Here is a 22,847-nt window from a genome sequence, read left to right on the forward strand (position 1 = left end):
ACTCCCTTTCCCTCTGCTGAGAGAAAAACACTTCTGCAATTTTTACCAGATACGGCAACTGAAACCTACCCCAAATTGTGTGTGTGTGTGTGGTTTTAAAGTCTTTCCAGGAAAGACAGCTATTGTGCTATTATTTTTTGACAGGATCCAGTGTAACACTGATCACTAAATCAGTCACTGGGGGCACTGAAATCCCCACCCCCCCTCGGCTCTAGGCTTTTGCACAGGTTTTCATTTCAGCTGGTTGGAGCCTGGTGCTGATAACGCCAAGGTTGCAGGTTCCATCCACATAAGGAACATAAGGAACATTCCTGCATTGCAGGGGTTTGGACTAGATGATCCTCAGGTTCCCTTCCAACTCTGATTCTACGTTCTGTATGCAGTTATAGACATGTAAGGCTGAAACAAGGCTTCCATGAAAGCTACACAACTGCAGATTTATTTGCAGGGTGAATGCAATCCTGCTGATCCCTTGAACATCCAACTACTGGAGAAGAGAAGACAGAGTAACTGTGGTCAAGCTAGTCAGTGCTCTGGGATAGTGTATTTTTATTTGGAGGGAATGCAGGCTGAAAGTAGGAAGGTTTAAATTGGATCCACTGAACTTTATGATGTACATCTTCATGGGCCTGTGGTGCCTGAAATATTCTCTTTACTGCAATTCACTCATGTTTAGTAGTCTCCTGACAGAATTTTTATAGTTCGAAAGGTTCTCATCTGTTTCTCCTTCATTTTTCAATTCAACCACCGACTTTCTGTAGGCCAGAATTTGTTGTGAGGCAAGAAGCTCCTGCCTGCTGACTTCTTCCGTTTTGTCACCTGCTCGTATTCGAAGCAGTGTCTCCAAAGCATTCTTCTCAGAGGCGCTGTTCTCCCAGATGTATTCCTCCATGTCAGCCTCCGTCTTTTCTTTTTCCCACTCTTCTGTTTTCTGAAAGGAAAAATAAGTTTTTAGTGGAAAAGGTGAAGGACTAAGTTTAATACCACAGTCATAGTACTCAGTGGCCCAGAGCAGTAGCTCTAGGAATAGCATTTCAGGTAACCTGATGTTCCTTGGAAGCGTTTTAGAAGTTTCTCACTTAGGAAGGTCACTAATGGTAGACAAGCACCTTTGTATGACCATTTAATCACAATGTGCAGCCAAAAGGATGCACACTCCATTCATGCAGAGGTGTAAAAGTCCTAGTCAAGGCTCTGGAAATGTGTGCACTCTAGAATCCTTTGCAAAATGCAGGGATTCTATGACAAGCACACAGGGGTTTCTCACAGAAAAAGACAAAGGGGATGCACTCCCTGAAGGTGAGATAAAATCCACTGGTCTTTTTCAAAATGGAAGTGTTTGCATATCAGCTATTACTGCATCCTGCCTCCACACCACTGCACACACTTATCTTTAGGTAAGGACTTCTTTAAAAGGTTTTCCTTCTGAAAAAACAGATGTATTAAACATATTGCAACTATCTATAGCTATCTCAATACAGCATACTTATTAGCTGAAAAATTAACTGATCAGTTATCTTAGAAAAAGCCAATTGACCAAATATGCATTAACTGACTGAATTTTTTGTTGTTTTAGATTTAGATCCCACCCTGTCCCAAAGGGTTGGTAACAAAAACTCACAGCAGAAAATTGCTAAAATTTCCTCACCCATTCTCAACTTAATATTGAGTTGAGCCCAGCCTAAGATAGATGTACATCTTACAATTATAAAAGGTTAGGATGTTCTACAACAGGGGTCCCCAGACTTACCAGGCTTCGGGCCGGTGCCCGCCGCGCCGACCGTGCGGCGGGCCGGAGGGCAGGGGAGTGCGCGCGCAGCGGGCCGGAGGGCGAGGGAGTGTGCGCCCGTTCGCATGCGCACATGCACACGGTCGGAAAAAATCGCCGAAAATCGCTTGTGCGCATGCGTATGGGCCTCCCCCGACCCGGAAGTGCATCGGAAATGACCTCTTCTGGGTCGGGAGAGGCCCATATGCATGTGCACAAAGGATTTTCGGCGATTTTTTGCCGATTTTGAAGATCGCCGCCGCACCGCGCGCTGTAAGAGCGGGCGGCGGTAGCGGGCGGCGGGGGTCCTCGCGGGACAGATTGGGAGGCCAATTGAGCCGCATCCGGCCCGGGGGCCGTAGTCTGGGGACCCCTGTTCTACAACATAGCTGAGAATAACCTTCTGCCATTGCTTCTGACCTACAGGAACATGCCAGAACCAAAATCGTCACAAAACTAGGTATGACCTTAACTCCCATAGCCGCCAAACTAATGCCTTAGTAGATTACCAATTAAATATTTAAAAACTATGTTCAAGTCAAAAGCCTTCCATGGAGCCATTATGACCACTGTGTGTGGGCCACACCCTTGAACTGTACTTGCACACAGTTATTTCCTACATGAGTACAGTATGTAACTTTATAGGAAGAGCTAAACCTGGTAGCTATCTGAGAATATCTCTGCTATTCTGCACCCATTCACTGTACATTAAGAACATGCGGCATATTTACGGTAGTAATCTCTGCAAATGGGAAATGTTTGTTTTGCCACTGGGTGGCAGCAAACCATCAACATTTCGAGTTTTGGCATAAGGAGAAATTCAGTGCCACAGCACGAATCCAACAAGCACTCTCCGGGGAATTAGTACATGGCACAAAAGAAAAAAGCAAAAGCCACACGGAAGCTCTGCAGGAATCCTTATCGCTGCCCAACGTGGTTTCTCCACAGGATGCTGATGTGAGGTGCAGCAGCTGGACTGACCTCAAACAAATCACCTTCCCAGCTTGGCTTAAATCTCATAGGTTTGTTGAGATGTTAAATTGGAAGCAGCCATACACAAGGAATTTTTTGCAGGATGAGTGGAATAAAAACGTGACAAAGTAACAGAAGAGCAGCCTGTATATCAGCACTACTAGACAGGACCTGCTTTTGGGTGTCCAATACTCCACTGGGGGCCACTGTGAAAACAGGAAGCTGGGCTAGACGAGCCTCTGTTCTGATCCAGCAGGGTTGCCCCAGAACGGCTTCCAACACATAGAAAAACATAATAAAACATCACAGGGCTGCCTTCAGATGTCTTCTACAAGTCAGATAGTTGTTTATTTCCTTGACATCGGATGGGAGAGTGTTCCACAGGATGGGCACCACAGGCCCTCTGGCTGGTTCCCTGTAACCTCACATCTCACAGTGAGGGAACTGCCAGAAGGCCCTCGGTGTCCAGGCAGAATGATTGGGGTGGAGACGCTCCTTCAGGTATACTGGACCGAGGCCGTTTAGGGCTTTCAGGGTCAGCACCAACACTCTGGATTGTGCTCAGAAACATACGACCAGTGTTATAAGATCTCAGCAGCCACTCCCAGTCACCAGTCTAGCTCATAGCTGCCAAGTTTTCCCTTTTCTCACGAGGAAGCCTATTCAGCGTAAGGGAAAATCCCTTTAAAAAAGGGATAACTTGGCAGCTATGGTCTAGCTGCCACATTCTGGATTAGCTGTAGTTTCCAAGTTACCTTCAAAGGTATCCCCACGTGACAAGGAAAGCCAGCACCTGCCCTAGCTATTAACTTCTTGAAATCAGGAAGTATCTAACACTGTCCCAGAGTGGTTCCAGCTGCCTGGACAACAGAAGTGAGACTGCTCCTCTCTAAGTCTCTCATACAGGCAAGTCTGTTGTCCTGTTTTTTGACCGTTTCAAGTCTCTCCGCTGTCGGAACTAGAGGCGTTGTTTTGTAGTGACTTCATTTTTATCTAGCAAGCAACTTTGGGAGGGTTGTTTGATACCCCATGCCACAGTTGCTGTCAGTTTTCACAGGGTTTCATCTTTTCCCCAACATAGTTTAACCTCCCTTTTCCCCAACCAGGTGCCCTGCAGACATTTTGGACTACAACTCCCATAAACTCTGGCTAGCAGGGCCAATGGTTAAGGATGCTAAAAGCTGTAGTCCCAAACAGGTGGAGGATATCAGCTTGGGGAAGGCAGATCTACTTGAGACTGCAAGCAAGGTCATTTGGAGGTTTGGAGTGAGGTCTCATTAGTATGCCAATGACATCCAATTCTCTTTCTTTTCCATCTAACCCAGATAAGGCAGGGGATAATACTGGCGCCTGGAATCTCTAACAGTCTGGCCAGGGACCAATGAGCTGAAGCTCAAACCAGGCAAGGTAGTCATACTATTATTAGGTTATGTGGAATTTGCTTTCAGTCTACTATGGGTGAAGGTGCACTTATTCTACGGTAAAAGATCAGGTATGCAGCTTGAGGGGAGGGAGTTCTTTTAGATCTGGACTTATTGTGGGTTGCACAATTTATCTTTTTAGCTGCACTATCGCTGTCCCAGAGAAAACGTGATCCTTTCAAACTTTCCCATGCTTTGATCATGATCTACTATGTTTTATTCAGCGATGCATCTGCATACTGCTCAGAACCTTCAGCAGGTTCAAAATGTCTCTGCCTGTTAATTTTGTAAAGTCAATCACATTTGTCCAGCATCTAAAAATCTTCCCTAGCAGCCAGTTTATCTCCATAGGTCAAAATGCTGGTTTTTGCTTTCTAAAGCGCTAAATAGCTGCAATCTGGGGCATTTTAGAAGGAATACCAATATGAAGAATGTGCTGAGCCACCCCCCTTAGAAATGAAAGGGATACTTAGTCAAGACAAGGTCTTTTTTATTGCAGCTCCCAGACTTCAGAATTCCATCTCTATAGCTGATGGTGCCTATATTTCAATGCAAATTTAACACTCCTATGTTCTCCCAAGCCTTTGGTGCACCATGATTAAGATGTGAAATGTAGAGTTTTGTGCCACAGGTATTAGCAGCATTTCTGGTTTTACATTTTAATAGCTTACATGTTGCTTTGCTAAAGTTCTGTGTTTTTATTTTGGATTATTTTATTTTTAAGTTGTACATCACTTTAAAGATTGTGACACTTTAAAGATTGTGACAGAGCTGAAAGGTGATATATATGGTTACAGTACCATCTGAACACCTATTTTCTCAGATTCATTATTAAACTGCAGCCCTCTTCAGGTATTCAAACTCAGTAATGTTAAAAGGACATAGAAAGGGAGGGCATACAAACAAGCCCCACCTCTCCACCGTCCCTCAGCACACCACCTCCTTTCAAAGCTTGGTGTGTTGAACATGCAAGTCTGAAGGGGGCTTCTATGTGTGCCCCACCTGTAGGACTGGAAACCCTGTTTCTAATTAAGTAATTAATTAATTATACTGTGCAGAGAGTTCCAAGTATGCTCACAGGACTGCATGCAAAAGCCCCTTCAGACCAAAGGGAAGCATTTCACTTTCACTTTCACCTATATTTCACTTTCACTTTCACCTATAGCCACATCAGAACTGAGCACCAGGATGTGTAGAATGTGTCAGGAAAGTTTCAGCTCGGGGTCCCTTCCAACTCTACAATTCTATGAAAAACAAAGCCAATATCCACAGCAGCCTCTCTCTCTGTTATTCCTACTTAACTATTATTGATAATCCATAGACTACAGAAAAGTGATTTCTTTAGTCGTGTGTCAGAGGTTCTTGCGGCTACTCTTGAGTAACGACGCTCCACGCCTCTCTGTCTTTAAGGTTACAGGTAGGTAGCCATGTTGGTCTGACGCAGTCAAAACAAAATTAAAAAATCCTTCCAGTAGCACCTTAGAGACCAACTAAGTTTGTCATAGGTATGAGCTTTCGTGTGCATGCACACTTATCTAAAGAAGTGTGCATGCACACAAAAGCTCATACCTATGACAAACTTAGTTGGTCTCTAAGGTGCTACTGGAAGGATTTTTTATTTTGTTTTGTCTTTAAGGTGTCTTTATTGTGCATCTTATTTACAGTGCAAAGAGTCTGGAAAACATGTCTGCTCAGTCCGAGTCAGAACCTCACAATGGCTTCTTTCTGTTTCGTGCCCAACACAACAGCTTGGGAACCCCAAAGCGCCTCCCTCTCGCCCTACGGGGTGCCGTGCGCCTCAATTCAGGCGTTGGGAGAAGGGCCGTACTTCTGACTGCTCTCCAGTGGCCAATTCCATCATTTCCTCCCCAGCTGCTTCCTTCTCTACTCGGTGTTGAGGCTCTCTCATGCCGTCAGAGCCCCTCCCCTCCTTCTCTACTTCCTGATTCCTATAATCTGATCCGCTACATGACTTGCTGCTCTGCGAAGAACTTGACCTCATGAGGGGGGGGCTGTTCCCTATAAGTCCTCCCCCTTACATCGTGCATCCATTGTAAAGGACAGCATTTAAACTAATCTAACAAAGGCTGTACATTATCTCCCTGCTTGTTTAACTTATATGCAGAATTCATCATGCGAAAGGCTCGACTGGATGAATCCCAAGACGGAATTAAGATTGCCGGAAGAAATATCAACAACCTCAGATATGCAGATGACACAACCTTGATGGCAGAAAGTGAGGAGGAATTAAAGAACCTTTTAATGAGGGTGAAAGAGGAGAGCGCAAAATATGGTCTGAAGCTCAACAAAAAACAAAACAAAACAAAAAAACAAGATCATGGCAACTGGTCCCATCACCTCCTGGCAAATAGAAGGGGAAGAAATGGAGGCAGTGAGAGATTTTACTTTCTTGGGTTCCATGATCACTGCAGATGGTGACAGCAGTCACGAAATTAAAAGACGCCTGCTTCTTGCAAGAAAAGCAATGACAAACCTAGACAGCATCTTAAAAAGCAGAGACATCAGCTTGCCGACAAAGGTCCGTATAGTTAAAGCTATGGTTTTCCCAGTAGTGATGTATGGAAGTGAGAGCTGGACTATAAAGAAGGCTGATCACCGAATAATTGATGCTTTGGAATTATGGTGTGGAGGAGACTCTTGAGAGTCCCATGGACTGCAAGAAGATCAAACCTATCCATTCTTAAAGAAATCAGCCCTGAGTGCTCACTGGAAGGACAGATCCTGAAGCTGAGGCTCCAATACTTTGGCCACCTCATGAGAAAAGAAGACTCCCTGGAAAAGACCCTGATGATGGGAAAGATGGAGGGCACAAGGAGAAGGGGACGACAGAGGACGAGATGGTTGGACAGTGTTCTCGAAGCTACCAATATGAGTTTGACCAAACTTTGGGAGGCAGTGGAAGACAGGAGTGCCTGGTGTGCCGGTCTATGGGGTCACAAAGAGTCAGACACAACTAAACAACAACAACAACAACAGCAAAGCTTTCCAGAACTAACGGCAATGGGAGTAGAACAAGCTGGAAAGGCTCTATCCATTGCACCATGTTGTCTTAGATCTTTGATACCTCACCTACATATTCTTAATTCTATTCTTACTAGACCTATATTTGAATTGAAACTGTTCTGTTTTCGGGTTGCGCTGTGGTCTAAACCACAGAGCCTAGGGCTTGACGATCAGAAGGTCGGCGGTTCGAATCCCTATGACGGGATGAGCTCCCGTTGCTTGGTCCCAGCTCCTGCCCACCTAGCAGTTCCAAAGCACATCAAGTGCAAGTAGGTAAATAGGTACTGCTCCGGCGGGAAGGTAAACGGCGTTTCCATGCACTGCTCTGGCTCGCCAAAAGTGGCTTAGTCATGCGAGATGAGCGTGCAACCCCAGAGTCGTCCACGACTGGACCTAACGGTCAGGGGTACCTTTACCTTTTTAAGATTAGATACCATCTTGTGTTTGTAACACAATAGCATAGGAGAAAAGAGTTAACTCTGCTCTTTGTTATACAAACTTGATCTGATTTGGGCACCCAAAATTGTTTTCAAGCTTTAAGAAACCCATAGGAAATCTGGTCACAAATATCCTACAGTCTTGATTAGTTTGGCCCAAATTTACCCCAAGATCACAAAGTGAGTTTCATAGTTAAATCAAGGATTTAACTACGCTCCTATCATACTTGCTTTCAGATTATCCTACGCTCCTACGCTCCTAACATACTTGCTTTCAGATTATTTTGTTTAAATCCTATTTTGTTGACAAACTGAGCGTACTGATGTCCTTACCAAGGGATGAGTTCCCCCCTGCTATTTTAAAATTTCAGAGATTAAGAATTAAGATTAAGAAACACTTGTATGAAGTTGCGAAAAATGCTACTGAACACACTTCCTTCTGAGCGATCACCCGTTCATGGAAAAAAATCCAATGTGTTGCAGAAGGCCATGCATTTTTCATTGAAATCAAAGACAATTACAACTGATGAGGTTATTAAGTATTTATGTGGAAGTTGAAAGGTAATAAAAGGGTATGGGACTTGTGTGTATTCAATACACACCAAGCACTCACACAAGCAATATCATATGGCTAAGTCTTCCATCACTGAGTACAGTGGTACCTCGGGTTACAGATGCTTCAGGTTACAAACTCCGCTAACCCAGAAATAGTAGCTCAGGTTAAGAACTTTGCTTCAGGATGAGAACAGAAATCGTGCTCTGGCGGCGCGGCAGCAGCAGGAGGCGCCATTAGCTAAAGTTGTGCTTCAGGTTAAGAACAGTTTCAGGTTAAGAACGGACCTCCGGAACCAAGTTCTTAACCAGAGGTACCACTGTAATGCTAGAGCCAAGGACAGATGTGTTCATCTGGAATTAATAACCCCTTTGAGCTTCCAGCATACGTAGAATCAGTGTCTGAATGGCTACAGACACCTATGAATTGGTAAATTATTATTATTATTATTATTATTATTATTATTATTATTATTACTATTATTATTAATTTATACCCCACCCATCTGGCCGGGTTCCCCCAGCCACTCTGGGCGGCTTCCAACAAAACATTAAAATACAGAACAGTTCACCTTCATCCAACTTTATAGGTTTTCAAAATACTAAAGCACTAGTGTTTATGTTTCTAAAAATTCCTCAGTTGAAGGAAGTACAGTTAAACAGTTAACACCAGTGGTTTTCTCACTGTTTCCCAGGACTCCTCAATACAGGGCACCTTAGTGAGAAGATCAACCATTAAAACGCTGGCACTGAAAGACAGCCTATCTTCTCCTTCAATGTACTGCAGGAAAGAGTGTTGGGGTGTCTGACAGGAGACACTCTGTTCATGTAAAGTGACAGGACTTCCAGAGGCCAAGCCCCATATCAACTAAGTGTCACAACACACTGGGGCTCCATTAATATGCTGTTATTCATTCCCTCAGCTCACTGTCCTCATCCCCATATCTCATTCTCCCTTTCGCTGAAGCACTACTGAGGGAAGAGGTGGGTCATTGGAGAGGAGATATACCTGGGCAAGAAACAGAATCAAGAGTCTTCCTACCTCAGCTTTTCCATAGTGCCCTAAACAGATTAAAATGTATTTAGTGCCTGTGTAGCACTAAGGACATCATAGTGCAGATGTCCCTCCACTCATTTTCATGAATGCTATAGACCTGTTCAGGCATCAATGCTACTTTTGTTTGTCAAAATGGAAGCAGGGAGTGGGGATCCACCAAGAGCTCCACTTTACCTTTGCACAAAGAGCACACCTGCCTGTTAGGATGGAAACTTTTGTGTGTGCAGCTGTGCATGCTCAGGTTCCCACACAACCCATGACTCAGCGTAATTGGGCTTTCCAGGATGTGAGGAAACCTTTGAAGGCTCCATCTGACAGGTGGTCCCATTCTGTGCACAAAGACTAAGGGTGGGGCTGCTTGGGATGAGTCCACTCCCAAGTCGACAAACACCGGAACATAAATGTCCCTAACAGCCATCATTTCATGTGACAATCTAGGTAAGCAAATAGTCTGTTGAAACAGCCATAATTTTTCCTTAGTGCTCTAAGCACTCCACACTGATTTCCATAGTAATCCCGTAGACCACCAAGGCCCAAGATGTTGGCTCACTCATGGTCAATGTACAACACTAAGCTAGAGCTACTGCTTTACCACTTACCTCAGATCTGTGCATATCAGACAGAAAGAAGCGCAACAATTCCTGATAGCAGACACTGGCAGGAAGCCCCACTGCAGGCAGGGTCATTAGTCTGTCACCCTCCAGATATTGCTGGACTCACCAGCCCCAGCCAGTGTAGCCAATGGCCAGGGATGATGAAAGCTGATGTCCAGCTGAGGGTCACAGATGAGCCACTAAAAGAAAACTGCCTTATACTGAGTCAGTCCATTTGTCCATCGGCCTCAGTATTGTCTGGCAGGGGCTCCAGGGTTTCAGGCAAGAGTCTTCCCCAGCCCTCCCTGGACATACTGGGGACTGAACCTGGGATTTCCTGCATGAAAAGCAAATGCTCTACAACTGAGCAGCTGCCCTTTCTTGCCCCAGTTGCAATTCTGGTGCATTTAACATGTACTAATCTGTGCACATAAAAAAAGGTGGCGCTGTGGGTTAAACCACAGAGCCTAGGGCTTGCTGATCAGAAGGTCAGCGGTTCGAATCCCTGTGACGGGGTGAGCTCCCATTGCTCAGTCCCAGCTCCTGCCAACCTAGCAGTTCAAAAGCACGTCAAAATGCAAGTAGATAAATAGGAACCGCTACAGCGGGAAGGTAAATGGCGTTTCCGTGTGCTGCTCTGGTTTGCCAGAAGTGGCTTTGTCATGCTGGCCACATGACCTGGAAGCTATATGCCGGCTCCCTCGGCCAATAATGCGAGATGAGCGCGCAACCCCAGAGTCGGTCACGACTGGACCTAACGGTCAGGGGTCCCTTTACCTTTACCTTTAATCTGTGCACATAAAAACAGGACCTGTAAGATGGAACTTTGCTCAATGTTTGAAAAAAATGGAAAGTTTTTCACTGAGTATTCATTAACATACCATCTGTGAAAAACAATACCATTTCTCCGAAAATAAGACGTAGCCATAAAATAAGCCATAGCAGGATTTTTAAGCATTCAAGGAATATAAACCATACCCCGAAAATAAGACATAGTGATAGGCAGTTTAACCTTGTAGGTTAAACTGTACCATACTTAATTAAAAAATAAGACATCCCCTGAAAATAAGCCATAGTGTTGTTGTTGTTTTGAGGAAAAATAAATATAAGGCGGTGTCTTATTTTTGGAGAAACATGGTAGCTTTGACCCAACACACAAGCACATTAGTACAGGTGTTCAATAATTTCTCTCTACCATCAATGTAAATAAGCCATATTATTTGTGAACAACATCTAATCAAACAAATGCTACACATTTTAAGTCAAGCTTGGCTGTCACAAATGTCATGCATCAATTCTTACCCATGATTCATGGAATAAAACTGTCAGAAGGTATACTCCATAGTCATAATTTTGTCTTCTTAAAGGACACCTGAAAGATATGAAAAACTAAGTCTATGGTATCATCTCTCCAATATTTAACCATTTAAAACTTACATTTTTTACATATAAATAAATGGAAACTATAGAATGAATAGTTTGAAGAACTATTCATTAACTGCCTCCAATGAATAAGAGATTTAACAATAAAAACACATATAAAAACATTAAAACAATGTAATATAGAAAAACAATTTCAAATCTAAAACAGATATAGGCTAGGATAACCTTCACTGAAAATATTCACTTTGAAAGGAGGTGGTCTCCAGTAGGTGCCCAAAAGACAACAGAGGTGGTGCCTATCTCATGTGTAACGGGAGGAAGTTCCAAAGGGGAGCTGCTGCCACGCTAAAGGCCACGCTCCTACTGCAAGCAGAACAGACCTCTTAATGAGAACATATCCACAGGAGGCCCTCTCCTGAATAGCACAGGGACCAGAGGAGAAACATAAGAAGCAAGACAAACAACTGCACTTTAGTTCACTCACAAGCTTCCAAAATGTGTTGACCTTTTTTGGACACAAACTTATTTTAATCATATTGATTTATTTGTATTTTGAAGCAGGAAATGGGAGAAATGAGGTCTAACAAAGATAGCTAAAGCCTTTGCCAGATTAGAGTAGAAGAGTCATTATAACCAAGGATCTTTGTAATATGGCACAATATTTTTGAGTCCTTGTAGGAGTTAAGTAGGACAGGAATGGATATTAGCAGCTAGGGTCCTGACTATCTTACATATGACCCACATTAGACAATTTTCTCATGTTACGATACCTGTCTGTTGTGATGGTAAGGGTATCTGTGGCCTTGCAGTACCTCTCTCCTACAAGTTTAATGAGCTTCTTCTTTGCATGATCATCCAAGTTAAGGCTTGAAAGCTTTACCTGGAGAGAAATCAGTCTCTTAGCAAGTTCAATGCTCAGGGTAGAAAAAAAGGTCAATGAGTTATTGCATTAAAGCACATAAAACATGTTGTCACTGCATTCAGTTTTGCAGGTCGCAAATACGAGGGCCGAATATGAGCCCCAAGCTCAAACAGGTGACTTCATGCAAACCACACACACACCATAGCTGCCAAGTTATCCCTTTTTTAAAGGGATTTTCCCTTATGCTGAATAGGCTTCCTCACGAGATAAGGGAAAACTTGGCAGCTATGACACACACACACACACACAAATACATCACAGGTGTCTTTTAGATTCAAGTCCTCAAAAGTTGAGCACAGAACCAGGAGACTGACATACGTTTAACTTCATCATTTCTTCTGATTTTGCTAGTGTTGGCACTATGCACAAGGCTATGCACAGCATTAACACCTTGACCCTAGTCACTGGAAACCTTATTCAGGCATCTCCATATATTTTACAGCACATTATTACAGCCATTGCTTTCCTTTTTTAAAATCAAAGTTGAGACTATGCTGACATGCAGTACCCCAGCATGATCCTTATAAATCCTTAGAAATAAGCTATGGGAAAATTTGGATCTAATTCTACTATTTCTCAATCAGCAGAAACAAGGCCAGTAAAGAATCTTAATGGAAAAAGCAAAGATTATATTTATTTAAGGGTTGAAAAACCAAGGGAGGAAAGTCTCAGAAAGAGCACTAAGAGGCTTTTAAAAAGCCAAGTGCTAGAAAGAAAATCCTAACTGAAGAATAAATAAAGGACAAATTAAATTTTGTGACTCAAACCAGACTTGAGCTGCTCAGTGTAAGAACTATCTTCAAGCAAAGGATTAAGAACATGTTAAACTAACAAAAGCTCAAAGTAGTGCTCAGGTGCAATATTAGTTTGCTATATTGTGTTAAGACTTAAGAAACTTGCTACACAGTATATTGCATTAAGGCAGAAGAATTCAGAACACTACCACTTCAAACAGTAAGTATGAGCTAGGGAAAATAATACAGTATCTTTGAAAATTTCCCTAGATAAAAAGTTCCCTGAATGTAGCAAACTACTACATCAGGAAGACACATTACCCCGGCCTTCTCCCAAAGTGCTAGTTTACTACACTCAGGGAACTTTTTATTTCAGGTGCTTTAAAAATGAGGCTCCTTGCCACCTCTGTGGTCTGAAGTAGTACTATTCAGAATTCTACCATTTCGTTAGGTTCCATGCTAAGACTACAAGTCCTGTCTCACGAGTGTGAGTGTCTTTTGAGTGTCAACAGGTGTATGGATAAGAGGATACTAGGAAAAGGTTCAGAAAAGGGCAACCAAAATGATCTATGAAGAAAGGTTGCAGCAACCCAACTCCCTCAAACATTCCTCATAAGGCTTGGATTCCAGACCCTTGAGTTTATTGGTTGCCCTCTTCTGCACATGTTCCAGCTTGTAAATATCATCCTTAAATTGTGGTGCCCAGAACTGGACGCAGGAGTCTAGGTGAGGTCTGACCAAGACAGTATAGAGTGGTACTAACCCTTCCCTTGATCTGGACACTAGATTTCTGTGGATGCAGCCTAGAATAGCATTCACATTTTTGCTGCTGCATCACACTACTGACTCATGTGAAGCTTATGGTCCACCAGGACCCCTAAACCCCTTTCACATATACTGCTAGTTAGCCAAATGTCTTTCATCTTATATTTGTGCATCTGGTACTTCCTGCCTAAGTGCAGAACCTTACATTTGTCCCTATTGAAATTCATTTTGTTGGCCCAGTTTTCCAATCTGTTAAGATCAACTTGAATCCCGATTCTGTCTTCTGTGGCAGTAGCTACAGTTTGGTGTCATCTGCAAATCTGATGAGCCGAAAAGAGCTAGTCACCACTGCCTTAGATTGTCTTGGAAAACTTAAAGGACTGTCTTCTCCCATATGAATGTGTGGGTAAATTAAAGATTTTCTTTGGGCTCTTGCTGCAAGTACACTTGTTCTTTGAAACTTTATGTGTATTTGTGTGTGTAAGAGCATTTTAATAGTGGCACCAAGTCTCTTGAACTTCCTCCTGTTAAGTTAATTCCACCTCTTCCCTGCTGGCGTTTCAGAAAAAGATGCCCCCTGCCTGTTGTTGTTGGTTGTTTTTTTTAGCTGCTCCAGTTTACTTGCCCTTGCTGGGGTTGAATGGAATGGGCCAGTTTACTGACTGATGGTATCATGTGTCTTCTTATTTGGTTATGCATTCATGATTTGAAGATTAGCTATTTTGTAGACCATGTTAAATATTTAAATAAATCGATTTTCTGAACATTTGAAAGTTACAGATTCTGTCATGGCAATGTTGCCACACACTAGATGTACACAGATCCTCCCAGGTCACCAAGGTCTCACTGGAGTGGCAAACACATGGCTGGGAAGCTGAGCCCTATCACTTGAGCCGGGGGGGGGGGGGCACACATAATGGGACAAGCACATCAGAGGGAAGGCTAGAATGTAGCAGCCCAGAATGGGACTCCCAGGCGGAAGGAAACTTCACCACGCAGCAATAGAGAAAAGTAAAGTAATTTGTTTGCTGACAGCAAGCAGTGACTCAGAGGATACTTCCTAAAAACTGAGCCCCAGAGCATCAGTGCTCTGGGTTTATATACCTTTTCCAGACAACATTTGGCATTTCAAATGTAAACCAATAAAGCATGGACACAATAAGCCTCCGTATGTCCTTCATACTGAAGGAAACTTCACCACGCAGCGAGACTAGACACTTTGTTCCATATAAGCTTTTTTTAATGTGCAGGGAGGGGTTTGGTTTTTGTATGGAGGAGCATTCCATCATGCAAATCTCACATGCAATTTGAAATGGTCTAGCCCAGACACAGTTTCATCAGTCCAGCGAGAACTGTGCTGTGGCCCCCATTCAAAACAGTCTCGATACCATCTGCTTTTCACCTTCAAACCTCTCCCTGTCCCATTCCTCCCGACAGATTATGTTGACAAAGGATTAACAGGACACCACCAGAAGACAGGATTATCAATCATGTCTCATTTGATCATAAGTGCTAGGAAAAGCCATATGGCAGGTTGCTGCATGTTTAATAATCAACATTATATGCAGCCTGTTTCGAAATATACCTCTATAAAAAAGTACATGGTTTTTATACAGTTTGTTAACTGCATAAAGTAAAACATTGGCTTGGACAGTAGGACATGATTTTAACAGTATCTTGTCATACAAATATTGCCATCTACCTTACAAAGTTATTTTAGAGATGACTGAAAATGCAAATGAAATGGCTTTTTTTACAAAAGCAAAATGTGCTCCAAGCTTCTCAAATCCTAGCCTCCACCAACCCTCATTTTCCCTCCTTTAGGTTTTAAGTGGGGAAGGGTCACAGTGCAGTAGCAGAGTGTCTGCCTTGCAAGCTAAAGGTTCCACGTTCAATATCCATAATCTCCAGGCTGGAAACACATCCTGTCTGGAACCTGGAGAACGGCTGCCAGTCAGTGTGAACAATACTGAGCTAGATGGAGCAGTAGTTTGACTCTGGAACACAGGAAGTTGCCTTATACTAAGTGGCTTGGGCAAAGTCATTTCTGCTTATGCAGTATCTTGAATACTGATGGGACAATATTAAATGAATGACCTCACACACAAAAATGGCTGAAAAAAATATGGCCTTATAGATTCATTATCTCTCTCTCCTAATGCTTTGTTCAATATTCAAAATAGGCATCTAACTTGACCATTACTCAAGTAAAGCTTACAGCACTTGAATCAAATACCATCAGATGTTACTGGATTTTGTGCCAAGAAATGAAGCAAATGAATGGTTCTTCATTTCTTAAATTAATTGCTTCATCAGTGCAAACAGTTCTTGTACATTCTCTTTCAGTAACAGCAAGTTTAATTTTTGCCTGCTTTGTAATCAAACCAAATGAACTTGTTTTAAGAGCCCTATGTTAAAAATGAAGTTACTTCTGTAGTTTACTTACTGTTAGGGTCACCACCCTTGCTTTAGGATTGCGAACAGATGGGCCTGCTGAAATGTAATCTACTGTGTCAACTTCAATGGGAAAGTGCTGCATACATTTCTCATCATTATCAACATCAGCTGGCCACTCTGTGCAGAAGTCTGAAAAGTGAGCAGTGGAAGCAAGATCACAGCAATCATTCTGGCAATAGCTACTTTTGGAAAAACGTATTAAGAACTTCATCCCTTTCCAGGTAATTAAAGTGGAATATGATGTGAATATGCCAATCAGAGGCATGACTGTTTACAAATTCCTGGCCCTCACCTCTTTCTTTAATCAAGTTTAAGCCTGCTAGTGTTGCCTTCCACCTATTTTTTTAATCAATGAAAGAGATCTGAAACTTACCTTTAAGAGCAGCACAGTGCTTTCTGATGGCAACTGGTGTCAGATGCAAAAAATTGGGGATCTGAAATAAGATGTAACTCATAGTCTAAATCTAATACATAATGTAAAACATCTAAATGAGGACAAATGATTCATTCAGTATTGCTAAGCAATAAGTGAAATACTTACTAGCCCACTAGAAGCTACCTGACCACCCAAGTGTCATATAGGCATAACTACACTTGCTTTTTACAGCATTATTTTAATAGTACAACAGTTAATTTATATGCAGAAGCAGTTAACACAACTTGCTTTTTCCCCAAGGATTGTGCATTGGTCAGAAGGTATAAAAGTCCAATATGGATATGAAAAAAACCCACAGTATAGCATAGCTTCAGCTGTTTTGAACAGATGGAATAGTTCAACTATAGAAATCTGAGGGCATACCAGTCCAAGACAGAGTATGTATTTGTGGGGTGGCATTGCAGTATCCCCTTGACATTGTTGAATAACAGCTTTATACCAATATTAAAGTAAGCTATTTAATAGGAAATCGAAGGAAAAGAGCAAAGTTTTCTGTTACAAGGCACTTAACATTATGCAACTGGGGCAGGGAATAATCTCTCTTCTGTAAAGGCTCCCAGCCTCAGGAAAAGATATATGGAGTCCATTTCAGTTAAATGCTGTGGAGATTCAAGGATACAGGGACAGGGGAATGTGACTGTTACTTCTGCTCAATCTGTCAGCTTTTGATATCACTGACCATGGCATCCTCCTGATCCTATTCAGTGAGATGGGTTCTGAATGCACCACATTACAGTGCTTTTGTATCTTCAGGGGTGTGTTCAGACAACAGCACTGGATAAGTGCTCCTCAAACCCTAGCAATTGTGCTATGGGATTCCACAGGGTACTGTACTATCCTTTCTACAGTGCAATTTAACATCTATATTGTGGGGTCATTGGGAGTTTAAGAGCAAGGTGTCACCAGTATGCTCTACTTCTCCATAACATATGAACAATGAGAGACTGTGAAAGCTCAGAATTGGGTGTCTGAAAATAGTTGTGGACTGGATGAGGACCACCAAATAGTGCACACATCCTTGGAAGATGGAGGCTCTTTGGGTGGGTTGTTCCTATGTTTGGGAAAGAGGCATGACAGGTTACCTGTTCGGCCTGTTCTGGATGGGGTTGCACTTCCTCTGAAGGAGCACCTGCATAGCTTGGAGGTCCTCCTGGAAACATCTGTCACTAGAGACCCAAGTATCCTCTGTGACTAGGAGTGCCTTTTACCAGTTTCATCTGATCCACCAGGGTCAGTGTTGAATGTCGTGGTCAGTTGGCTGATGGGGACATCTGCTTAAGAAAATGGTTGAAGCATCTGCACTGTCTACCCATCAACTACCGAGACAGGTTCAGGGTCCTTGCATTAACGCACAAGTCTTAAACAACTAAGGTCCAGGGTGTCTCAGGAACTGCTTAAATAGCTGAAACCCCAGTTCAATTACTGACATCATCTGCAGGAACATTGCTGGTCATTCCCCAAGCCGGCAAGACTCATTTGACGACAAGAAACAGACTTCAGTATCATCAGTCAAGTACTATGGTAGGTGCCTTCTGTTTCAACTTTAAAACACCTGCTGAAAACCTTTCTACTTCATCGGGCTAGTGAAGAAGAAGAAGAAGAAGAAGAAGAAGAAGAAAAAGAAGAAGAAGAAGAAGAAGAAGAAGAAGAAGAAGAAGAAGAAGAAGAAGAAGAAGAAGAAGAAGAAGAGTTTGGATTTGATATTCCGCTTTATCAATACCCAAAGGAGTCTCAAAGCGGCTAACATTCTCCTTACCCTTCCTCCCCCACAACAAACACTTTGTGAGGTGAGTGGGGCTGAGAAACTTTAGAGAAGTGTGACTACCCCAAGGTCACCCAGTAGCTGCATGTGGAGGAGCGGAGACGCAAACCCGGTTCACTAGATTATGAGTCTACCACTCTTAACCACTACACCACACTGGCACTCAGTGTGCAGGCAATTAAGAGTACATCCTTCCACAGTAATTAGTTAACTTCTGATATTAACTATTTTATGACTTTCATGGCACGGTTTTACATACAATTGTTTGGAACCGTTCTGAATTGTTTTTTATTAGCAGTATATAAATTTTTTTATATATAAATAACTTGTGATGAAAGCACAAGACTACTATACTGTATATCTGTTTCCTTCAACTACATTCTACACTGGAAAAACCCAGTGTCTTTGAAATAGCAGGATACAACTGTACCTTCAAGAGTTCCAGGTTCCCTTCTTTTACTGGAGGTACACCCCTTTTCACTGGGTAGCCCATTCGAAGAGGAAGGGGCACACAGGAAGGTTTAAAAGCAGCTGCAACAGGATACACACTGGTCCAATCCTGATGAACCTCCATCTTCTCAGTTCTGGGAGCTGCAGTCTAATACAAATTTCAAACGAAAGTAAAGTTTAAAATGTGAGACAATTCTATTTTTTATGAAAAGATATGCTTTAACATTGATCAGTTTTTCGAGACAGATGCTCTCCCCTTATATGAGTCATATAATATGACACATGAGTTTTAGACTCCAACTGGATTAAACCTGGCTCAAATCCCTGTTGAGCCATAAAGGTCAAAGCATTGACTTGGATCAGTTACTAGCTCTCAACCTAACTTATTAGCAAGGACAAAGCAATTCACATAACCAAAAATTCATTTATAGTAATTATTTGGCTGTAGCTGAATAAGAACTGATATAAACTGCTTTCTGGAGGGCCTTTTCTGAAATACCTAATGACTTACCGGTAATTTTGTAATTGTGGTATATCACATGTAACTAACACTTAAAAGTGCTTGCTTAGTAGGTGGGAGCCTACAATAAGCACAATACTACATATTTAAACCTGCGCTTGTGAGAATCCTAGTTCTTTCATAGAGTTTTAATTTCAGGGTTACATCTTTGGAAGAAATGACAGTTGTCAGTATGCTGAAACAGATTAAGATCCCATAGGCTTAAAATGTAATCCACATGAATCCTGAGTTTCTTACCTCTCTCCAGTATTTGTCATTTTGTGAGGTCCTTCCTCTTTGTACCAAGGCACCTATTAATATTTCAGAAAAAATATCTTATTTTATTTAACATTACTGCATATGTGCAAATACTATTATTCAAATAACAAGCTGGAAGAAAGAATCTTAAAGTTTAGTTAATACTTAAACCAGCAGCATAAAAAACCCTTCATATCAGATAGGTAGGCACAGCTGTGTTGTGGCATAATGCTAACATAATCAGTTTATTGTCAGATACAGAGAACCATAAATGAAAGAATTATTATTATTATTATTATTATTATTATTATTATTATTATTATTACCCCGCCCATCTGGCCGGGTTTCCCCCACCACTCTGGGCGGCTTCCAACAAATAGCCTGGCGAGACAGTCTGCGTGCAGGTAGGGTCTCAGCCTGCGTACCAGATGGAGCTGATAGACAGCCGCCCTGGACACAGAATTAACCTGTGGCTCCATGGACAGCTGTGAGTCCAAATGACTCCCAGGCTGCGCACCTGGTCCTTCAGGGGCACAGTGACCCCATTCAGGACCAGGGAGTCCCCCACACCCACCTGCCCACTGGCCCCCCAAAACAGTACTTTAGTCTTGTCAGGATTCAACTCAATCTGTTAGCCGCCATCCATCCTCCAACCGCCTCCAGGCACTCACACAGGACCTTCACCGCCTTCACTGGTTCTGATTTAAAAGAGATGCATTAGATGCCATTCCCTAGATTGGGCATGCAGTCTCTGTTCTTACTGCTTAATGTGAGGGTACACCCATGGTACACTGGCGTGCTCTGGTCCATGGGTTCACGAAGAGTTGGACACGACTAAATAACACCACCACCACCCAGATCTAAAACACGTAAGCTGTGCCAAGCCTCAGTTCCAAACTCCATTCTGAATACTGAGGCTAATTCCTCTGTAGCAAGGCACAATCTCCAAATGTGAAAGGGACTTTCATCATCACACATCATCTGGATGAAGAAACATGGCTTTCAGGGCAGTTTTAAGAACTGCATCTTTCTTTTCAGATCTTGTGTGTAAAAATCACTCACAAGCTAGGATCAAAACCATGTAAGATAGTGTTAATAAACAAGGATATGATAGATTTAATTTAGTGAAGTCTGCTATAATAGCTTTACCATGGTGACCAAATGAAACCTTCATTTCAAGGCAGCATTCTCTCAGTAGCAATTTCTGAAAGTTGCAACAGGATGCTGAATTTGGAAGGCTCTTATGCCCTTTCACAGGCTTGCCACTTCTTAGTTCTGGTTTTCCTCATGCAACTGCTTGTTCCCATGCTTCTAGTCTTTGTCTAGATCAGGCATCCCCAAACTTGGCCATCCAGATGTTTTGGAACTACAATTCCCACCATCCCTGACCACTGGTCTTGTTAGCTAGGGATGATGGGATTTGTAGTCCCAAAACATCTGAAGGGCCGAGTTTGGGGGTGCCAATATCTAGACATTATACTTCAGCCCTTTCTGCTTAGAATTCTCTCCCACTAGATTCCATCTAGTCTCCTTTAAAGGTATTTTAAAAAGCCTATCCACTAGTGCTGACCCTTCAAGAATCCACATTCCTACCAAGTCTCAATTCCCCTTAGTTCCTATTGCCTCCCCTCTCCCCTTAGCTTTTAGATTTTGAAACAGACAAATAGGGTCCTATAATTTAAAATAAAAAAACTTTATTTAGGAATATAAAAATAATAAATAAATAAAAATATATTTATAAAATATTTTTTTTATTTGTAAAAATGGTCTGCCAGAAGCAGCTTAGTCATGCTGGCCACGTGACCTGGAAGCTGTATGCCGGCTCCCTCGGCCAACAACGCGAGATGAGCACTGCAACCCCAGAGTTGGTCACGACTGGACCTAATGGTCAGGGGTCCCCTTTACCTTTATCTGTTATTTATGTTTACTTATGTTTACTCTGAAATAAATCACATCAATTTCAGTGAAACCTATTCCCTTTTAACTGTGGACAGGTTTTGTTTATTAAATTTCTATACCGCCCTTCATCAGAGGATGACAGAGCAGTTTACAGTATAAAAACACCCAAGTCTAAGGCATGACAACAAAAACAATAGCCACCCACCCACCCCAGTTTCAAAGGGCACAAATTGTTTAATGAGCCCAAGGCCTGGTGATAAAGGAACGTTTTTGCCTGGCGCCTCAAAGTGTATAATGAAGGCGCCAGGCGAACTTCCCTGGGAGAGCATTCCACAGATGGGGAGCCACTGCAGAAAAGACCCGTTCTCGTGTTGCCGCCCTCTGAACTTCTCGAGGCGGCAGGCGAAGAAGGGCCTCCGAAGATGATCTCAGGGTCGGCTCATGAGGGGAGAGGCGGGCCTTTAGGTTCTCGCAGCACCCCGCGCACCACTTCCAGGGAAACTTGCCCCCCTTTTAAAAGTCCTCCTGAAACGCGCCGGATTTGCGCCGCTCACTTGCAAGCGCTCCGGCTGAACCGGGACTGCCCCGCTCCTTCTCCCGCCCCGCCCGGGTTCTCCCTTCGCAGCGCCCAAACAGAAGCGGCACCGGCGGAGCTGCCCCTCGGGGCTTTCCGCCAGGGAGGGAGGGCCTGGCCGTCCGGCCGTACCTTTGCCTCGGCCGCCGGCCGCCGCCCGAGCGGTCGAGTAGCCAGCGGAGTTCCGGCTCCTCCGGAGAAGGCGGCCTCCGAGCAGCAGCAGCAGCGCGCCCGAACCTGAAGCGCCTCCGCAGGCGGCCGCCATTTTCGTACCGGGCGCTGCGCGGAGTCGTGACGTCCATTTCCGGCGCTGGCGCTTCTCCTTCCTGTTCCGGCGGCTCGGGGCCTGGAGCGGCGCATGCGCGTTTGTGGCGTGATGCGGGGCAGGGGGCGGGGCCTGGGCGCTTTTCCCTCCTCGGAGGGTCGCTCCTCCTCCGGACCTGTGAGGCGTCTGTCGTGGTGGTTAGGATTGTAGGTTTTTAATGGTAGATAGCTTTAATTCGTTTAATGGTGGGGTATTTCCTCCCTCATATATTTCTAAAGGGCGGGGTAGGAATAAAATATATTATAATTTTATTGGTGATTTGATTTGTAGAACACCCTTCATCTGGAGATCGCGGGGTGGGGGGGGTGGGGGTGTCACAACATAAAAATACAAAGTGAGGAAACAAAATACATAGCAAAAAACAAACCCCGATCCCTGCCTCCCTCCTTCTTCCCCAGGCCTATTTCGAAGGCCATCGCTGTCCCAGGTAGGAAGCTTTGGGCCTTGCAGGTCACGGCCTGTGCGCGCCTGAGCCTGTGGGCGGGGGGCTGCTCTAGTGCTGCCCACAGGACATCCAGGGAGGGAGCTCCCTCCAAGGGCTGCTCTGGAGGAAGAAGGT

The 22,847-nt window shown here is 43.4% G+C and overlaps 1 protein-coding gene across 1 annotated transcript; it reads right to left on the minus strand.

The window, feature by feature from the left end:
• Window positions 1-532: 532 nt before the first annotated feature.
• Window positions 533-22,237, minus strand: MRPS35 (mitochondrial ribosomal protein S35). The gene is made up of 8 exons (XM_035138137.3): window positions 22,096-22,237; window positions 19,491-19,543; window positions 18,714-18,881; window positions 16,459-16,519; window positions 16,075-16,214; window positions 11,978-12,087; window positions 11,127-11,196; window positions 533-931 (listed from the first exon to the last, which is right to left on the minus strand). Exons 1-8 carry the CDS (start codon window positions 22,226-22,228, stop codon window positions 653-655), a joined length of 1,014 nt encoding a protein of 337 aa, XP_034994028.1. The 5' UTR covers window positions 22,229-22,237; the 3' UTR covers window positions 533-652.
• Window positions 22,238-22,847: the final 610 nt, after the last annotated feature.

This window comes from Zootoca vivipara, chromosome 5 (genome assembly GCF_965207765.1).
Source record: "Zootoca vivipara chromosome 5, rZooViv2.hap1.1, whole genome shotgun sequence".
In the NCBI taxonomy this organism is placed as follows: Eukaryota; Metazoa; Chordata; class Lepidosauria; order Squamata; family Lacertidae; genus Zootoca; species Zootoca vivipara.